The 17,840-nt window shown below is 43.7% G+C and overlaps 2 protein-coding genes across 4 annotated transcripts; one reads left to right on the top strand and one right to left on the bottom strand.

Moving 5' to 3' along the window:
• The first annotated feature begins 1,366 nt into the window (after nucleotides 1-1,366).
• On the top strand, nucleotides 1,367-11,895 carry LOC131886287 (uncharacterized). The gene is given in 3 exon segments (XM_059234576.1): nucleotides 1,367-1,539; nucleotides 8,270-10,470; nucleotides 10,473-11,895. Coding segments are annotated over 2 exon segments (2,940 nt in total). The 5' UTR covers nucleotides 1,367-1,539; nucleotides 8,270-8,474; the 3' UTR covers nucleotides 11,417-11,895.
• On the bottom strand, nucleotides 11,534-14,281 carry LOC131886286 (transcription factor BTF3 homolog 4-like). 3 transcript variants are annotated; one of them, XM_059234575.1, is made up of 5 exons: nucleotides 14,133-14,281; nucleotides 13,725-13,883; nucleotides 12,347-12,665; nucleotides 12,160-12,209; nucleotides 11,534-11,953 (listed from the first exon to the last, which is right to left on the bottom strand). In XM_059234575.1, the coding sequence occupies exons 2-4, from the start codon at nucleotides 13,863-13,865 to the stop codon at nucleotides 12,181-12,183; spliced, it is 489 nt and encodes a 162-aa protein (XP_059090558.1). In that variant the 5' UTR covers nucleotides 13,866-13,883; nucleotides 14,133-14,281; the 3' UTR covers nucleotides 11,534-11,953; nucleotides 12,160-12,180. The 3 variants fall into 3 exon arrangements, with proteins under 3 accessions (XP_059090558.1, XP_059090555.1, XP_059090556.1); XM_059234572.1 differs by lacking the exon at nucleotides 12,160-12,209 and having other exon boundaries at nucleotides 14,133-14,280; XM_059234573.1 differs by lacking the exon at nucleotides 12,160-12,209 and having other exon boundaries at nucleotides 14,108-14,193.
• Between the last annotated feature and the right edge of the window lie 3,559 nt (nucleotides 14,282-17,840).

The raw sequence follows: 17,840 nt of genomic DNA, 5'->3' as shown, positions 1-17,840 counted from the left end.
AGGAGCGAGCGACCGAAGGGCTTTCAAGCTAAAGTTCCGCAAATCATCCCTTTCTGGCCAAATATTGGGCCTCTGGAACCTGACTTGAACGACTCTTTATATCCCTCGAAGCTCCAGCTTCAGAAAATGAAAATAAAACCAAGAGATTTGAACGCTTCCAGTGTTGAAAGCACAGTTCGGTCATGTCAAATTTAGTCGGACGCCATGCCAACATTAGAGTTGACATTAGAGGTGATAGAGCTCTCGTCAAATCGCTGATGAGTCATTTACCCCCCCTCCCTCTCTCACACAGACACAACTTCCTGTTTTCTTCATTTCCAGAATTTGATTTACATCCCATTTCCCTCTAGTAAAGCTCTACATAATGAGAAAGGCTACATATTCCAACCAATGATTATGTACTTTCAAGGTAATCACTTGTCCAAGGATCACGTGGGCATGAACCGCGATAAAAATCGCAGTCCTTAAAAGCTATCAAGTTTATTTTTTGGCCAAAGCAGCAAACAATCCCTGGGCTTCTCGTGCCAATGATTCGTGTTCTCCTGGCGGAAATCTGAACCTCGTTCATCGGATCAATGCTTTATCTTCCTTGTCATCCAGTAGGCCAGAATCTAAGAAGTGGGTTTTCACCTTGGTTCTTTTGGATACATAGTACATCAAGTTGAGAATGACATGTCGACATTGCACCTGACCCCTTTGTTTGTGATCGAAAACAGCCAGCATACATCCAAACTCGTAAAAAAAGTAGAAAAAGTGTGTTGAGTCGGGGCATAGTTGAGATGATTTGGAATCTCATTGTGTGGAAGTTGCATCGTGAGTTTCAATTGTAATGAGCATTTACCGCTGTCATTGAGCACAATTCCATCTCAGAACAGTCCTATACTCATCAAGGCGTGCGACAAAGGCTAACTTGTACCTGCCTTCTAATATCCACACCTTCTACTGTTCCTCCTCGCTTTGAAAAGTACATGATGTATGCAGTTGGTGGGTGGATAGGTAGGTAGGTAGGAAGGTAGGAACTCCGTTGGTTGTTGGTTATGGTATCCGTGCGTCCTCCTCGTCCTCCTCGTCCTCCCTCTCCTTTGAATGGACGGACAAACCAACGATAAAACGAACGAAGGGAGGAAGGAACGTGGATTCGCCGGATGGTTTGTTGGTTGTGCGGGGGGGAAAATGGCTCAAAGAAATCCAGTCGGGATTTCAGTTCCATGCAGAGTGTGTCTCCGGTTGGACCATTGTTTGATCCTCATCATCAATATCAGTTTAAGAGTCGGATTATAAAGTTCGGCAGTACCGGCCAAGTTCGGATAATCCAGACAAGTGTCGCTTTTAGCCTCCGTTGTAGTTGTGAGACAAGTCAGACACGTTTTCCCTGCAGTTCCAAAGCGATTGTCAACCTCCTCTACAAGAGGGGTGAATCACTGGCCACTACACTACGTACATATAACGTGAGTTGTAGCGGTGTCGGTTGATATCGATCTGCTATCATAACAGTGGAGGGTGGATTAGGTCGATCGGAAGCGTTCATTATTTGAACAGGTAAGAATGGGGATTTAAAACAATAAACACTGTGTGGCTTGGGAATGAAGTGGCAAAATATTGGATTGCCTGGGACACCGGAAAATAGGTCATCCATTGCAATTTGGACATGCCGGCTAATGAAGCCGAATTGTTTTGGAGTCGCGGTATTTCAGTGTGCTTGAGTGCTAAAGTGAAGTCGTCGTCGATCGAGGCATGACTCTTAAGATTGAACGAAGCACATTGCTCAGCACTAGAAAACATCTCTCATGGAATCCTACCACGAATTGTGGCTCAGTTTGATTAAATGCCGCACATTTAAAGGGTTGAAGTGCCATAACACTCGGTCGAAACCGATTGTCATACATATCAATCTGTACCATATCATTCGCCGGGACTTGAAATGAAGTGCCCTAGATTGCGGAAAGTTTCTTTTTCATGTTTTCCCCGATTCCAACTCTATTTTCATTCTTAAGCACTCGACCACGACCAGAGATCGAGTCGTCGATTCGATTTTAATTTCCCCGCACACTGAGATCCTCATTTTTCAAGTTCAATCATCGGAACTCGACTCTTGGCCTGATTGTTTTGACTTGTCCACCTGTCGAGCATCTTCTTCGTCTCCTTCGTCGACTTGGTCTTCCCTCATTTTGATCTAATGGGCTGGTTGTGGCTGGATCACCCGGGCACCAAAAATGCTTCGAAATTCGAAATTGCCTCCCCCCACTTTTCAAAGTATAGGCATTAAGAATGTTCATGTGACGTCGCAGGTGCACTAAATTTAGGGAACAAATTGGTTCCGGCCTATTTTGACGCCATTGAAGTCTGCTCTTGACTTCCGTCCATCCATCCATCCTTCACTTCCTTCATTGCCTTATTCAATTTTAGGGGGGTGAAACGAATTCAATTCTCGGCCTCATGCAATGGATGGTTGGGGCCATCTTCAAATTTGGTTATGAAAGCCCACTGATTACTGACGTCGAGATCGAAGATCTTTCCGACTTCCGTATGAGCATGATGATCTGCAATTACCCGGGAATTAAGGCTACTTTCGGGGGGGAAGGGGGTGAAACAATGGTATGGGTATAATTTGAAAATACTTTGAGTGAAAGAGGGAGGGGGGAGGGGGGGGAGTGAAGGAAAGAAGGATAGGTGCATGCACGGATTGATTCGGCATTCCTCAAATAGTGGAGTTGAAAAAACAATCCAGCGAGCAAAACGTGGAGTAGTGAAGAGGTATTCTCCAGAATCCGTCCAAGAGTGGAAGAAAATCATGACAAATCCCACATTGTTGCCCGTCTCTGAAGGAAATTGAATGCAATCTTAGTCCTTTCGTCTTTTCTCTGCCATTTGTCCTCGTTTTCTGTCAATGATATGTAGTATCTATCTAGTACTCCTCAATGCGACCGTATTACATACTTCCCCTGTACTACGTACACACACAATCACAATGTCGCAATCTAAAGCAGCCAGCAAGTAGGCAAGCAAGCAAGCACCGGTTCGAAATCCTCTGCACTGTACGTATGTATGTAGTGTAATGTCTATGCATCCATCCATCCGTCCATCTATCCATCCGGCTTCGAGGACTTCGACCAAAGCTACTTTTACTGTAGAGTATACTACTACTCCAACTGCTATTTCCACCCAGCAAAGTCGTATTAGCTCTTCCACTACTGTTTCTGAACCACGACTCCTTTTGAACTCTCAATGAAGCTCCCCTAGGTTCAAGTTTCATGCATATTTGACTCTGGTACATCCATATCAAACAGGGTGGTGTCCAATTGGATTGGTTTCCAAATCCATGGGACAAAGAACCATTACAAATGTTTGTGGTTGTACCAGTAGTTATTTGCATTGACGAGAAAGAGAGAGAGAGAGAGAAGGGGAGGAATAACAGAATGAAAACTCGTTTCGAGCCGGTTAAGAAATATGCATGAAATCGCACTATATTGCCCCTTTTATTACCAATACCTGAACCCAGGCGTAAACCCAATTAGGGATGGGGTCCGTGTATTGGATTCCAACTGTTTTTTTTCACCCTGTGACGAAAAGTGGTGGTTATGAATTTCGTGCTAGAAATTGAAGTTGAAGTAGCTCGTGCGCATACTGACTGACTTACGTACTGTGGTGTATGTACCGAAACCTAGCCAGATTCATCAAGTGTGACTTTTGTACGAGTTTGCTTGTTGGTTTGCTTGGATGATTTTTCAGGCACAACAACCATTCGAAGTGATCTTCATTCTCGGAAAAAAACTTGGCCTTCCCTGAACGTCGCAGAAGGTTGGTTTTGGTGGCTGATCAGTGCCAATAGGAATGGTAGTAGTCACCTTACACTGACTGTGCAACCAATGAGGATCCCAATGCCTCAAGAAGTTCGTTTCGCTGGCTAATGAGACGAGATTTCTCAAAACCAGTGTGAAACACTTTTAAGTACAATTTCCAATGTTAGTCCAAATACATTCATTACCTCGAACTCGAATTCTCATCGATTCGTTCATGTCATTATGGAAAACTATTTAACTCCGTGTCAGCAGAACTAGACTGACTTCTTTGAATTGTAATGAAATGTCATTATCTCATTACTGAAATTCATGGTTTACGGGCAGATACGTGTTCCGCGGACAAACTATTACCAAACCGGCTGTCAAATGAGACCAAATGAGACCAAATGAGACCAAATGAGACGCAGTCAGTGTGTTTGAGATTCATGAAATTTCTGCACTTCTTTCTCAAGGAAGGAAGACGAAAAAGACCACTACCATAACCAACAACATCTCGACATTACCATGCATGCACATAGTCATGGTAAGCGAGGCATTGGTCGTTGGTGGCACAGCAATGGTGAGGGTGAGCGTGAATAATATTTTGGCCGAGTATCGACCAAAAATATGTCACAAATGCCAGGGTTGCAGCCACCAATCCGACATGAACAATAACCCTCACATTTCCTGATTGAATTCGGCTTGAGAGTCCTTATCATCATACCCACAGAACCACTTACTTGGGAAAGGAAAGACCACAACTTCTTGATCTTGGAGGGAAAGGTCATAAAAAGTGTGCTTGGCATTCCACACACATACGGGTATAACCCCAAATGCAAATTCACTTAAGATGATACACTTACTACTACTACTACTAGTACTGTTGTTGTTGTTGTGGTTATAGTAGAAGTAAGGTCTGGATTCCAAATGAGCCGAATTTTAAGTATCTCGGCAGACTTCCCAAGCAGATGACCTTTGTGCTTTTTTTGGGGGGGGAGGGGTGTTTTTTGGTGAACAGAGGGGGCTAAAAATCACAATGGAAATGACACCTGATCATGTGTGCGACTGTGTCAGCAAGTACTGAGGATGTGAGATTGAATTCCTCGAAGCTGGTGTGAAGCCTTGATCGTTTCCTCGGATTCGGATTCTCATTTTGATTTCCTGACGTCAAAACCTTCAAATTCAAGATCATCATCACCCAAATTCATGATTCACCAGATGAATAAAGGTCAGCAACCCCTCATCCACTGGATATTGAAAGTGATCAGAATTGAAACGGTTTCACAGAACTTCTCCAGCTCCAGATGTACAGTACAGTAAATATTTTCATTAGTAAAGGCCACAGGCGAGCAGACATGTTTAAGAAACCTTTTCTTCTCGTATGTGGAATTTAAGACGTTCATCTTCAACCGTTACCAATGTACGCAACCTATAATCAGTCGGAATTGTTGTATTGCAGAGGTTCCTTCCCAAATAAGCTGTAAGTACATACAGTAAATGTTGGCCGTTCCGTGGAATTAATCTTTCGAGATTTACAGATATCCTTTACGACCACAATCCTTCACCAAAACATTTAACGGGGAAGATTTGCAGATCCTTATCTTTTTCCACACTTGAAAAAGAAGAAAAAACTCTACGGTGTCAAAATTTATTTATTTCATTAGATTTCGAGCCGTGGAGCGTGGGAGACGAGAGGTCGGAATCAACTATGAAGCGACTTCATTTGATCACAACTTTATCTGTTAGACTGAGTAAGGCCAAGGACACTAAAAAACAAGTAGCCTCATGATAGGGCGATGAAAAAAACTTGCCAAAATTGACAACCAAAGACACGCCCTAGGCAATGAATGTCGTTCCGTTTAAAGTGAGAGGTAGTTACACAAAGAGAGAAAAAGGTGGCCATCTTCAACAAGATGACGACAGAGGAGTAAACAAGGGATGCTAAGCAGGTCTAGGATTGATAATTGTAGAAGGAATCGTCAGGTTTGACCCATATTTGCAAATGAGAAAACCTTTCTTTGGCCGCTAGTCAGAGCAACTCGAGAAGTTCTGGAGTCAACGGGATTTGAAATTTTGTAGCTCGTGCACTTTTTTCTTTAGTGGTAATTGCCAACTAATTGCTCCTTGGTATTGTTTTTTTGGCTTGTCATTTGATTGACAAGTCCAATTCAAACAGACGGACATTTGCATGTCTCTGGAGGAGGATTTCCCAATATGGAGTAAGTCCAAGTCATATAATCTGGGCCTTTTTTGTTTGCCAAAAAAGCTTTGCACCGTTTGGAATCCCCGTATTGACCAAACTAGATACGAAATGCGATAGGAAATGCGAGCTAGTAGGGTAGATATGAAATTCAATCTTTCTCAAAAACGGTCGACCTTGCCCCGTCTCTTTGGCGTATGCATTTATTCGTGAAAACCACGCATTAAACGAGAACGACATTTGTGATTCGTGATTGAGCTCGAGGAAATCGAGACACCGTTCACAAATGAGATCATTCGGATGAAATGTCATTTCAGCTGAATCAGATCGATCCAAATCTTTAAGTGTTTTGGGCTGAGCATTTATGAGTTGAGGGGGGTATTCGAAAAAAAAAAGGTAATAGCCTTTTGGTGGAGTCTCCGAAGTCTTGAAGAGCTGAGTTCATTCAAATTTCAATCTAAAACATAAAGCATCGCTTGAAATTCACGGTGGAGAATCAGAAAGAGGAAATGCTGGTTGGCAAATACATGAGGCATTCAAATTGAGAAAAGACTGACTGGCAATTAATGTTTCTTTTGAGAGTTCCTTCAAGTGACGATTCATTCTTCAACCTTTTGTGATGCCTACAATTATCGGTTGGTGGATTTTTACTAACGGCAAAAGTTCGTATCAATCTTGGGGCAAAATTGTAGGGACCCTATCGGCCGACCGCACGACTCGTTGAAGGTCAAGCCCATTATCTGGCCCGCTTCATCGTGACCCGATTTCTCCATTTTTGAACCCTGAACAAAACACCACCATAATTGATGGACAATCTTAAATAGAAATATCAACACGCCACTTAAAGAGTAATTCTTCAAAATGTGTTTACTCGTACCTTTCTCGTGTAGGGTTATCTTGAGCGAAGTCATTGGGTGATGTCTCTGAATAGGCTTACGTATACGAAATACTTAATTATTCAACGGCTGTTATTTTCTTTGCTTGAAGTTTATAAACACGAGGCTTCAAGAAACTTGATATGGTTAAAACATCATGGACCAGTTCGGATTTTCATACCATCGAGTTTGAAGAGATTAGCAAAGGACCTTTGCCCAAGCTTCTCTTCAAACTTACACTCATAAAAGGCAACATGTTTGAGTTGTCAACCATATTGACTACTTTTTGAAATCTGAAATTTAAAGTTATGGCCATTGACAACGAAGTTTATCTTTGGAGGGAAAGAGGCTTGAAAATATTTTTTTTTCTTCTCAAAATACGTCAAATTTGGCTTACAGTAATGCACTTTCTGTTCACTCTGCCACTCAAAAACAAAGTGTTTAAATAGAGTATAGGCTGACGGGAGAAAAATAGAGAACCATATCCATGAAAAAAGGTTTACAAAAAAAAACAACACGTATTCCAAATGAGCCGGTCTAAAAGACAGAATGTGACGAGACGCATTGATTGGACCTTGAACAAGTTTTGCTTTCTGAGAGAGGATCATGGAGGCAAATTGGTCTTAACCATGGTGATGAGAATGATGATGTATTGTAACACCGTTGTTCTTGGTGCAAAAAAATGCAGATGATGGCGCTACAATACAAGGGAACCATGAGAGTAAACCATTTATCCTTCCCGAGGAATCTTCTTGACGCCAAAAACCGCATTGCCATTTCAGTATTCTCACAAGAGCCTCCGACATGGCTATAAATGTAACCAAATCAAGCTTCTTCCTGGTCACTTAATAAATCTATCACAAGGGCTGGCTCAATTGCTGGAATCCTTTTCGCTGTCCAAGAGCACGAAAAGAAGTAGCTCTCGTCTTGGTTCTTGAAACAAATTAGATGCGTACGTGAGGTATGCTAATCGCTGAGCTCTGGTTTTTCTGACTCTCGTTTCAAGAGGATTGACGCATCGTTACATGAGACTAATTTCAAGATCATGAGAAATTCTCTCGAAACAAATCCCACAATAAAGTGGCCACGAACAAAGAACATGCCAATTTTTGTACACTTCATAAACACATTCCTGACGTTCAGTAGATCATAAGACGATGGAAATTTTAGCCGCAATATTGGAATATTGCTTTGACGTCGTCTTAGCTTTCCGGAAGTAGATTCCAATCGATGAACTAATTATGCGCGTCTAGCAGGGTTGGCTCCCCTGGAATGACAAGGTTGTCGCGGTCAGGGTGCACTTTCTTACCCCGCCCTTAATGGGTTGTAAACGTACTAGGCCGCAACATTTTTCGCAATTTCCTCTTACCTCTTTCTCCGCCTGAATGAGATATCTGTCACTTTTTTTCTTCCAGATTTCACACTTGGGCAAGCCACATTTGATGACAAGCATCTTCCGTTCATTGGTCCAGAGGCACTTTTCTTACTTCAATACTTCTTCCTTCGTCTTGGCCAACAATCCCAACACCATCATTGTCATCATCGTTTATCATCAATACCATGATGCAGTTCCTAAACCTAGGGGCCCTTTTGCCGTGATTTTGGCGCATTAGCAGGGTCATGTCGGCGACTCTAATTCAAAATCGCATGCCCCCGGGGCCATTGAGGAGGTCAAGTCCTCAATTGTTCACATCTGAAGAGGAGCAAGTCTTCCAGATCCAGCATATCACCTTACACCGTCCCAAGGATGGCAAGGGTTTGGGCTTCACCATTCGAGGTGGAGTGGAACATGGTTTGGGACATTTCGTCTCGGCCATTGAACGAGGATCTGAGGCACATCTCCAAGGATTGAGACCCGGCGATCAGATTCTGGCCGTGGATGGAATGATGCTAACTGGTGCGACTCACCGCGAGGTGGTGACCTTGATCTCGTCCCGATGGACTTTGGAGATTAGCGTCAAGAGCACCGGGGTCATTCCCATAAAAGATCGGGTGGGTGATCCAATTACATGGCACAATATCGCCGTCCGACCGGAACCACCGATGAATGATGTCATGAAACATCTTCACACGATTCCTGTTGAGTCGCACGTGGAATCACGGGTCGTGATTAGCATCACGGGGAGTCAGGGATTGGGATGTTCCATTTGCAAGGGCCCGTCTTCAAAGCCGGGGATTTACATTCAATCTACCAAACCAGGTGGACTAGCTCGACAAGTGGGTTTACGACCCGGGGATCAGATTCTCGACTGCAATGGGATCAGCTTTCAACGGTTGGAGTTCAACGAAGCCGTGTATCACCTGAAGTCCAGCCGTCACCTGGATTTGCTCATTCGGAAAGGGGCGGGTGCCGATTTGTTCCCATCGGAGTCCTCGGGCTACGACAGTTCCTCCAGCAGTTCCATGGGGGACTCACGCCCTAATCCCTATCGAGCATCGGTGGTGATTGATACCGCCAAGCTGTCCAAATCGGCATCAGACCTGTCCATGAGCACCAAACCGACCGCCGTGTTCACTAACCGCTTACGATTGGAAGAGAGGGTGATCGAAGAGGAGCGCAAGAAATTGGAGGAGGAACAGGAGCGCCTCAAGCGCGAGGCCATGCGGCTCGAGGCTGAGAAGAAGCGCTTTGAGGAGGAGAAGAAGTTGACCACCACCCAGGCCAAGTCGAAATCCAGCCCAGACCTAAATGATTCGATTGACAGCTCAACTGAGAGCACTCTCTCGGGTGGATTGGCCAATCAAATTCAAAATGAGCTTCAACGACGGGCTCAGAAGACCACTGTAACGCCGACCCCGGCCTCTTCGGCGCTGTCGGTGATTTCGGTGCCACTCCCACCTCCACCCCCGAAGATCCCCCCTCAGAGCAACACGAATACCATGCAGAAGAAGGCCATTCAAAAGGAAAAGACGTTGGCCAATCTGAAGAATGACAAGCATGATGCCCTCATGGAGGAGTTTAAACGAGCTCATCGCCGAATGTTCAACTCTTCCACCCAAGAGGATGAGGAGAATCAACAACACCAGGAGCAACACCAGCGGGTTATTGAAGACATGAATCAAATGAAAGAAGACACGGAGTACGAAACCCAAGCGATCGTGACTTCAGTGGCGGTGGATTTAATGCCCAAGCCTCAAGAAATCAAAGCCGTCGTGAAGAAGGAAATCAGTTTTGCTCTCGAGCCCAAATCCACGAGCGACGCTGTATCGATTCAGTCGTCCACCACCACCACCACTACCACCAAAAGCTATTGCAGTGACGATACCTTGTCCGGATCATGCAGTTGTTCCAATACCATGTCGTCGAGTAACCCATCGAACAGTAGCAGTTGCGAAGAGTCCGAGACCACGTTGTCCTACATAGAATCGGAGAAACCCGCTAAGTCAACCACACCGCCTTTCCCTCCGGAGCGCTCCTCATCCATATCCCCGGCGGACAAGACCAACTCACCACAACCCAAGACTTCGTCCATGTTGAAGAAGAAAAAAGTCCCATTATCGAGCTTCAAGCCGCCATTGGCTCGGAAAGGGCATCTCAACTCGCCTGGGATCCCCACACCCGATTACGACTCCACTCCAGAGCGGTCGCCGAAATCGTTCAAGAAACGTCGATATCAAAACCCAAGACTTCGTCCATGTTGAAGAAGAAAAAAGTCCCATTATCGAGCTTCAAGCCGCCATTGGCTCGGAAAGGGCATCTCAACTCGCCTGGGATCCCCACACCCGATTACGACTCCACTCCAGAGCGGTCGCCAAAATCGTTCAAGAAACGTCGATATCAAAACTCCAACCTTTCTCGATATAGAAGCAACTCGATGAGTAGTCTCCTCGAAGCCGCTCCGCCCACTGCCCCCAGTCTAAGAGAAGCCACGTTGAGGCGTTTGGCTCCCCGTCTTTCGCCCGCCAAGAGTGTGCCCGACCTAATAGAGCGCCCTACGTCCAGATCGGAGTCGACTTCCGGACGTAATGGAGGAAGTACGTCCAATGGCAGGAGCTTCGGCCATCCTCACCAAGACATCGGGGAGATTGGCTCCTTGGATTCTTTTTCCATCAACGATAGCACTCCCCGTGGTGATCCCAAACCCCCTGCCCACTATTTCGAGTGCCAAGCCAATAAGAACACCAACACTCTAGTGACCATGCGATCATACCTGCCCGAGAGACCGGAGCAAATCCGGTTTGAGTTCCTGCCGCAACCCTCGCAGAATAAGTCGGTTCGATTCAATGTTGGGGAAGAGGCTATGATTGCGGCCCAGGATTATCGGGTGGCCAATGCCAGTCGCAAACCTCACATGAAGACCTTGGAACAGCGACAGATGATGGCTAAAGTCAGTCCCAGGACCCGGGCTAGTCCCCGATCTTCCCCCTCACCTAGCAGTCATCTGACCATGTCCTCGGATGATGAGCCCGCTCGATTCCAAAGAAATGGCCCTTTGAGGAAGTCGAGAGGACCCCTGACAATGGCCCGGGGGAGCGAGTCCCTGAAAAAGAAGCCCCAGGCTCCGCCCCCTCCTCCGTCGGGACCACACAATCAAATGAAGAATCAAGAGTTAAAAATCTAGTCCACTCGAGCCAAGACGCTACTGCTCATAGGTCCTCATGCGAAGGATCCTCCTCATGCGAAGGATGATGTCGCCCGTATTTATGGATGAACAAGTGAAATATATAAGTACACAAAGTTGTTCCACGCCATAGGTTAGCATTTATTGAGGCAGAGTTTGACATTCAATAAGTTGTTTCATCTCGTTAAACTTTGGCTTGAGAGGGCCAAGAATCAATGGGAGGACTTGCGTCGAAATATGGCCGATTCAAGTCTAACATGGCTTGTGGCAACACGGGAGACAACCATTGGCCATTAAATCCGGGGAGAGACGATACAAAATACGAGTGTGATTTGGTGATTCGCGAACACGCAGAAAGGAGATGTTGGTGTTTTTTGAGTTCTCGATGTTGAGAGTGAATGAAGAAAAGTATCAAAACTACAGAGGACGTCATTGCGAGATGAGTGGGACTGGTCTGCTGATGTAGGTGTCATCGATGTCAAAGACATACATCATTTAACTAACCCTCCTTGTTCTCCTTGTTTTCGTCATCTTTATCTGTTGAAAGAAAGAGATAGTCCCCATTAGTAGACCAATTTTCGGCAAAACCTGGCAAGTGCATAATATGTGTGAACGCAGGGCAGGAATTAGATCATTCGGACAACACTGAATGTCAGAATTATTAATGCTCTGAAAACGACACACGGGCGAGAGATCGATTAGTGGGTTAGTCACTGCTCAGGTCACGCCGTTTCTTCGCTTACCCACTATACCCTCAGATCTGGTTACAACTTAGTGGAGGCGTCCCTATCGTCTATAAGAAGATGGGAGGGGTCTCAAACACGCTCAAGTCCGCATGCACGGTTCCAGCACTCAAAACGGAATCGATTCAAACCCCAGGGGCTCCAAGCCACAATCAACCCAAGGACATTAGCGTCTTTCGCAGCTTACCTTGCACTTTGCTTTCATTCTTGGAGGCCTCATCGAAGTTCTCGACCAATTCGGGCAGATCATCGTCGTCATTGGCGTCTTGGCCTTCGCCGGCTCCCGTAGCCGAGGAGGCAAGCTTCTTCAGGTGGGTGAGACTCTCGGCGCCCAATTGGTTCAGAATGCCGGGAAGAAGCTCGGTGATCTGTTTATTTTCGGCGTGTCCGGTGACAGCAAACGTATTGGCTGCTAGCGAAGCTTGCACCTTGGGGTTGTTGAAGTGAATCACGGATCCATCGTCCTTGATCATGTTCACCTCCTCAATACCGGGGATGGAGTTCACCTATGGGTAAAAGATCCGATCGTGAAATGAACCTAGCGAGTTGTCTTTGAGGAAGACTTGGCAGTCTGACACGCCCTAGCAAGTAAGTTTGTTTGCTGATCTAATGCCATTGATGGAAAATTGGCTTCAAACAGGTACTGCTAAGTAGGCTCTTTTCCAATATAGGAAGGCTACCTGAGTAACACACCTTGTGATAAATCAATTATACATCATGCAGGTTTCAAAGCTGGCCAACATGTCCTGAGTGTCGGGGCCTATTAATTAATAAGAGAGTCTGGGACATCCATTTGGTGAAACAGATGGACGTAATGAAAGGACAACTTTAGCAATCAAAGAATGACATGCCCTCAGGACACTTGTTTTTCAGAATTTCTTCTTTGCCGGACAAGAATACTGGACTTAAATTAGCTTGGGCTATCCAGCTTATAGGTAAGCTCGACTGCTACTTCGTAAGCCAGTTGTGCGGTCAAGTCAAAAACAAGCTTAGACACAGAGGATTGAAGCAAGCCTATTAAAATTGGGATATCCTGCGTCCAATACCTTCCAGGAGTGGGAGGGAGGAAGCTGGGCCAAAGCGATATGGCACAATGACTGATGAATCCATCAGCGGGGTGGGCAGCTTCAGTTTGGTTCCTTCCAGTACCAAGATTAAAATCTATTGAAAATTAGTAGCTCGGACTCGGGTGCGTCCTTTCAAACTTTCTTCTTAACTTGATACTTGAGGCAGAGTCAAACTGATTAAGGTACTAACATCTATGATCGAATACAAACGGCTATCCGGCTACGTTCCGAAGGTTCGTCCCCACCCCCTTCCTTCAAGAAGACCAAGTCATTAAGAACTTGTCATATTTCCGTTATCCCCCAAGAATGAAATCCCATCCGGAATTCAGCTCATGGTCTTGACATTCAAATGAACATCGGTCCTGAACTCCCTCCACAAATTTTCATTTTTGGATACTGGCCCCATGGCCCCATGACCCCATCCCGAGTGGCTTCGGACCCCTGATAGTCAGCCTCCCATGAACACCCGGTTCCATCACGGAGGGTTGGATGACTTACGGCCAACTTCTTGAGGGAAGACTGGAGTTTCTTGTCGTCGGTGGTGGCCGTACGGTGCACCACCTTCTTCTTCCTGCGGGCGGTGCCCTTGCCGCCAATGCGGACTTGGGCCTGCAGTTGCTTCAACTTCTCTTGATTCATCGCGAACTCGATGGATTTCTGCAATCAAACAAAAACTTTCAGTCCTCAAGTCCTCAAATCTTCAAATCTTCAAATCCTCAAGTCCACGTGGTAGTAGACTTCGGCGTAATTCCGGACCGGCCCATCCCACGGTCTCCCGTCGGAACCCGGCACCTGAGCGGCCCGCCTATAGGCCCAACCTCAGCCCGACTCGTCCCAGTCGTCTGACTTACAATTTGCGGGCCTGACCCAGGGGCGTTTACCTGATATTTTCGATTTCCATCTTACCTTTGTGTTCGGCGCGTGGCTTGAATGCTGCTTTTCCAGCGTGGTCGCAAAGGCAGAGGCAGAAAATGGCCGAGAAACCCAAGAAACGACGACTCAACCAGTGCTGCCAGGTGGTGACGGGTTAAAAACGCCAGATCACCCCCTCGAAAAACGCCAATTCAAGACATTCACCGCCAAATATATTTTTAAAAAAACGCCAGATATTCTCTTAGTATTCCGTGACACTTCAATGTACAATCAAATGCTTTTCTGCATGAGTTGAATTTCCTGGCCTTCCGTTCACTATTTGTGTCATAGACAGAACTTACTGTCACCAATGACTAGCATATTATAACCAGACATTTCAAGATTGTGGAGCGTAAATTACCAGAGTGGCAGATATTTTACCCTACTTTGTGGATGTCACAATTCAACTACTCATAAAGCAGAAATATGGTTCATAGGTTTTAGTGGATGTAAAGGTGCCATGAAAAATGTGAATGACGTAGCATCTGCCGAGAATTACAGTCCACCTTCAAATATCTTGGAATCTATGGCAGAAAAAGTTTTGCAACTCTGAAAGCTTTCATAGTGGCCCCGCATGTTCGGCGATGGTTTGGGTTTTCGAAAGAGGCTGAACACGATGGGGACATTTTTGTAATGCTGAAATAAGTGAAAATTGGGCTTATTTGGCCATACCTCGATTTCAGTAATATAATTCAATGCCGTTTTGCCCCAAATTGTGCCACATCTTATGCATTTATTGAGAAAGCAGCCGTGAAAACAATGATTGCCTCTGAAGTTCAAAACACCAACTTGAAAACCTTGCAAACCTCTATCGAAACAATAGCGTATGTACTCTATATGCACTAAACACATAGCTATGTTACTTCTAGAGAGATGAATTGATGATCATACAAGTGAAGCATGATCCACAATTCAAACGCGTCAATTTGTGCCCCCAAAAATAGTGTGCTGTACACTAATCAATTGCTCTGAAATATGAGACTGAAAGTGCAATGAGATAAAATTGCCGAGGCACAACTTGCATTCTTGCAAAGCATCCTCAAAGCTTAGGAAAAAACTTGCCAATTTCCTTGATATTTGGGTCCAAAAACGCCTATAGTCAGTCAAAAAACGGCAGCATTCCACCTAAATCTACCTATCCGTCAATGTTGAAAATTATTTCGCCGCACAAAGTTCAAAAACGCCAGACAACGGCCAGATTCATCTTCCTCGCCAAAAAATAAATCTCCCCTCTAGACAGAATCTAAAAACGCCAGAAGTAGCAACACTTCTGCAGCACTGGACTCAACACTCGGCGAACAGCCCCACGGCCCGACAATCAGCCCAAGCCCACACTAGATGAGGTAGGGGTGGGTCGAATTCATCTAGGGGTGTGTGCGCTCAATCGAGTCGCTGTCAGGTTTCTTTTCCGGGTGATGGCCAGTGAATGAGAGTGAATGGATGAATGAGTAACTATATTTTAGTCTATAGAATGAGTGAGTCCCGATGGGATATAGGGGGGCTGGGGAGGGCATAGTGGTGTAATGTTTAAACACGAAATAGCATGACTCAGCCCTCATGAATTCTGGGCACTGTGGTTATCATTATTGATTTGGCCAAAGTGCTAAGATTGCCAACTGCTGTGGTTTCTTTGCCAAAGGAACAAAAAGAACATTTTTTGTAAAATAAGCATCTTTGAAAGAAGCTTATATGGATATAATAATTGAAATACATTGTAAAGAATCGCTGTCCAAATCGTAGTCAAACAATAAAATCAGGACTAGTAGAGAACCTACGGCACTACTTTAACTTGGAAATTTATAATTACCAAAACTACTGGAAATTTTATAAAAGATGTAGGAGAAACTTTAAATGTAAAGAGAGTCAAAAAATGTCTGCAGGACTATTTCCAAAGGTTTGGAGCATATACATTAAATACTAATTTGAAAGTTCGGTATGTAAAAGAAAATAGCAGATATTTTTATGAGCATGTGTTTCAGAATAAAAGACATATGCTAATAACAGATGTCTCTATGTTTGACAATTACTTTAGTCTTACACACTCATACTTTGTTAACAGAATTGAAGAGTTTGAAGGTAATGGATCTGGTTGGCAATATCATGCCTGTGTGGAAATGACTATGTGAGCAGATCAATATGATCCCTCAACCAATTTTCGAAAAAGTAAATACAAGAACAAAATAGGATCCTCATATATAAAACTTCCACAAACTCTTACGATAACAGGAGCATATATTCATCCAAAAAATACTGACAATGAATGTTTCAAGTTTGCTATCATAGCACCTCTTGTTTGTGACAATCTTAGTAGCTTTATTGAAAAAAGCGTTTTCATAATCTTCATAATGAATATTCTTCTTTTTATTTACTGTAGTAATTCCTTGGCCCTCTTTTCTTCCTTTTCGTCCAAAAATTTAAATGCATATTCTTTGCTTCTAAGCCCTGTGAAATGAGTAATAATTTTAGATGGATACTCATTCTCCATATATCCAGGAGTTTTAGATTTTTTGTTGAATGAAGAAAGTGTATTTTATCATAATTTGAGAAATCAAAATGTTTACTCATTGTCTGTAATTTCATGTCCAAATCTTCACCAAAAATTTGGAAGATAAAGCTGTCAGTATATGTCATCAACAGACGAATATTAGGACATTTTACCTTCAAAACATCATACCAAAATCTGTACATGTGTGATTTAGACAATTCTAGAATCTGAATTACTACATACACTGTATATAGGTAGAATTAGGGTAACCTTAGGCTTAATCTTTTCTACTCCTGAAAAGCAATTTTCCACTTCATCGCATTCTATGCATGATCCATTCAATTCTTTGCATTTCTTGCATTCAGAATATAAAACTACTTTCTTGATTAAAAAGTATTTTCTTTGAAGCCACTTATATCTCCCTTGACTTGTTACCATTTCAAAGTTACTGAACTTGGTTGCATTCATTGATGTTTGACCATACACTGCATTGTTCATGAGTTTGAAAAAATCTTTCTCAAACACATTCTTTGCTTGTGCCCTCAATTTTGAATTGTGCTTAATATATTCTTCTAACCATGCCTTTTGACGGTATTTCAAAACCGTATGTATTTTTTAAATAACAGTGCCTTTGGACTTATAATAGTGAAGATTATGACAAGAAACAGCATAATTCTTTCGTGAGCCTAAATCAGATATTGATTTTGGGTGCTTACTGCTCAAAGGGGTTAAAACTTCCGGAACCAGAGGGAAGTCATTATGATCATCATGAAACTTCTCAGGATACCTCAAATCAACTTCATAGATGTAGTTAAATGTCTTGGTTGTTACATACAATTTGGGTTCCACCCATTTAAAGTCTCCAATAGGTAGTGGTTGCATCATTGCATAACCATGCAAATTATTCATATCAATGTATGAAATATAACTCGACTGTTTGTCTTTATCAATGTGAACAATCAAGGTTGATAGACAAAGACTTTGAATTTGTTTTAAATACAAGCAATATGGTCAAAGTTGATGAACTCAATCCAGATGAACACAATCTACATTTAAAGAATATTGATTTAGTTGATAAATCCGCTTATGATGATATATCAGAATTTTTCTAGGGGAAGAAAGAAGAATGACACATTAATGTTTCTAACTCAGAGTTATTTTGACACCCCAAAAATAATTCGCCTACAAAGCAATTAGTTGTGCTTTTGGAAGCTTAA

This window comes from Tigriopus californicus, chromosome 9, assembly GCF_007210705.1.
Source record: "Tigriopus californicus strain San Diego chromosome 9, Tcal_SD_v2.1, whole genome shotgun sequence".
Classification (NCBI taxonomy): domain Eukaryota; kingdom Metazoa; phylum Arthropoda; class Copepoda; order Harpacticoida; family Harpacticidae; genus Tigriopus; species Tigriopus californicus.
Note: the sequence above shows the minus strand (reverse complement) of the source record. Positions and strands in the feature narration are given on the sequence as shown.

Excerpts from the sequence above, each read along its gene's own strand:
- LOC131886286 (XM_059234572.1), bottom strand. The coding sequence starts at position 13,865 with ATGAATCAAGAGAAGTTGAAGCAACTGCAGGCCCAAGTCCGCATTGGC. Across the intron at positions 12,666-13,724 it reads CTTCCCTCAAGAAGTTGGCC|GTGAACTCCATCCCCGGTAT; the intron begins GTAAGTCATCCA and ends TTTTACCCATAG. Across the intron at positions 11,954-12,346 it reads GAATGAAAGCAAAGTGCAAG|ATAAAGATGACGAAAACAAG; the intron begins GTAAGCTGCGAA and ends TTCTTTCAACAG.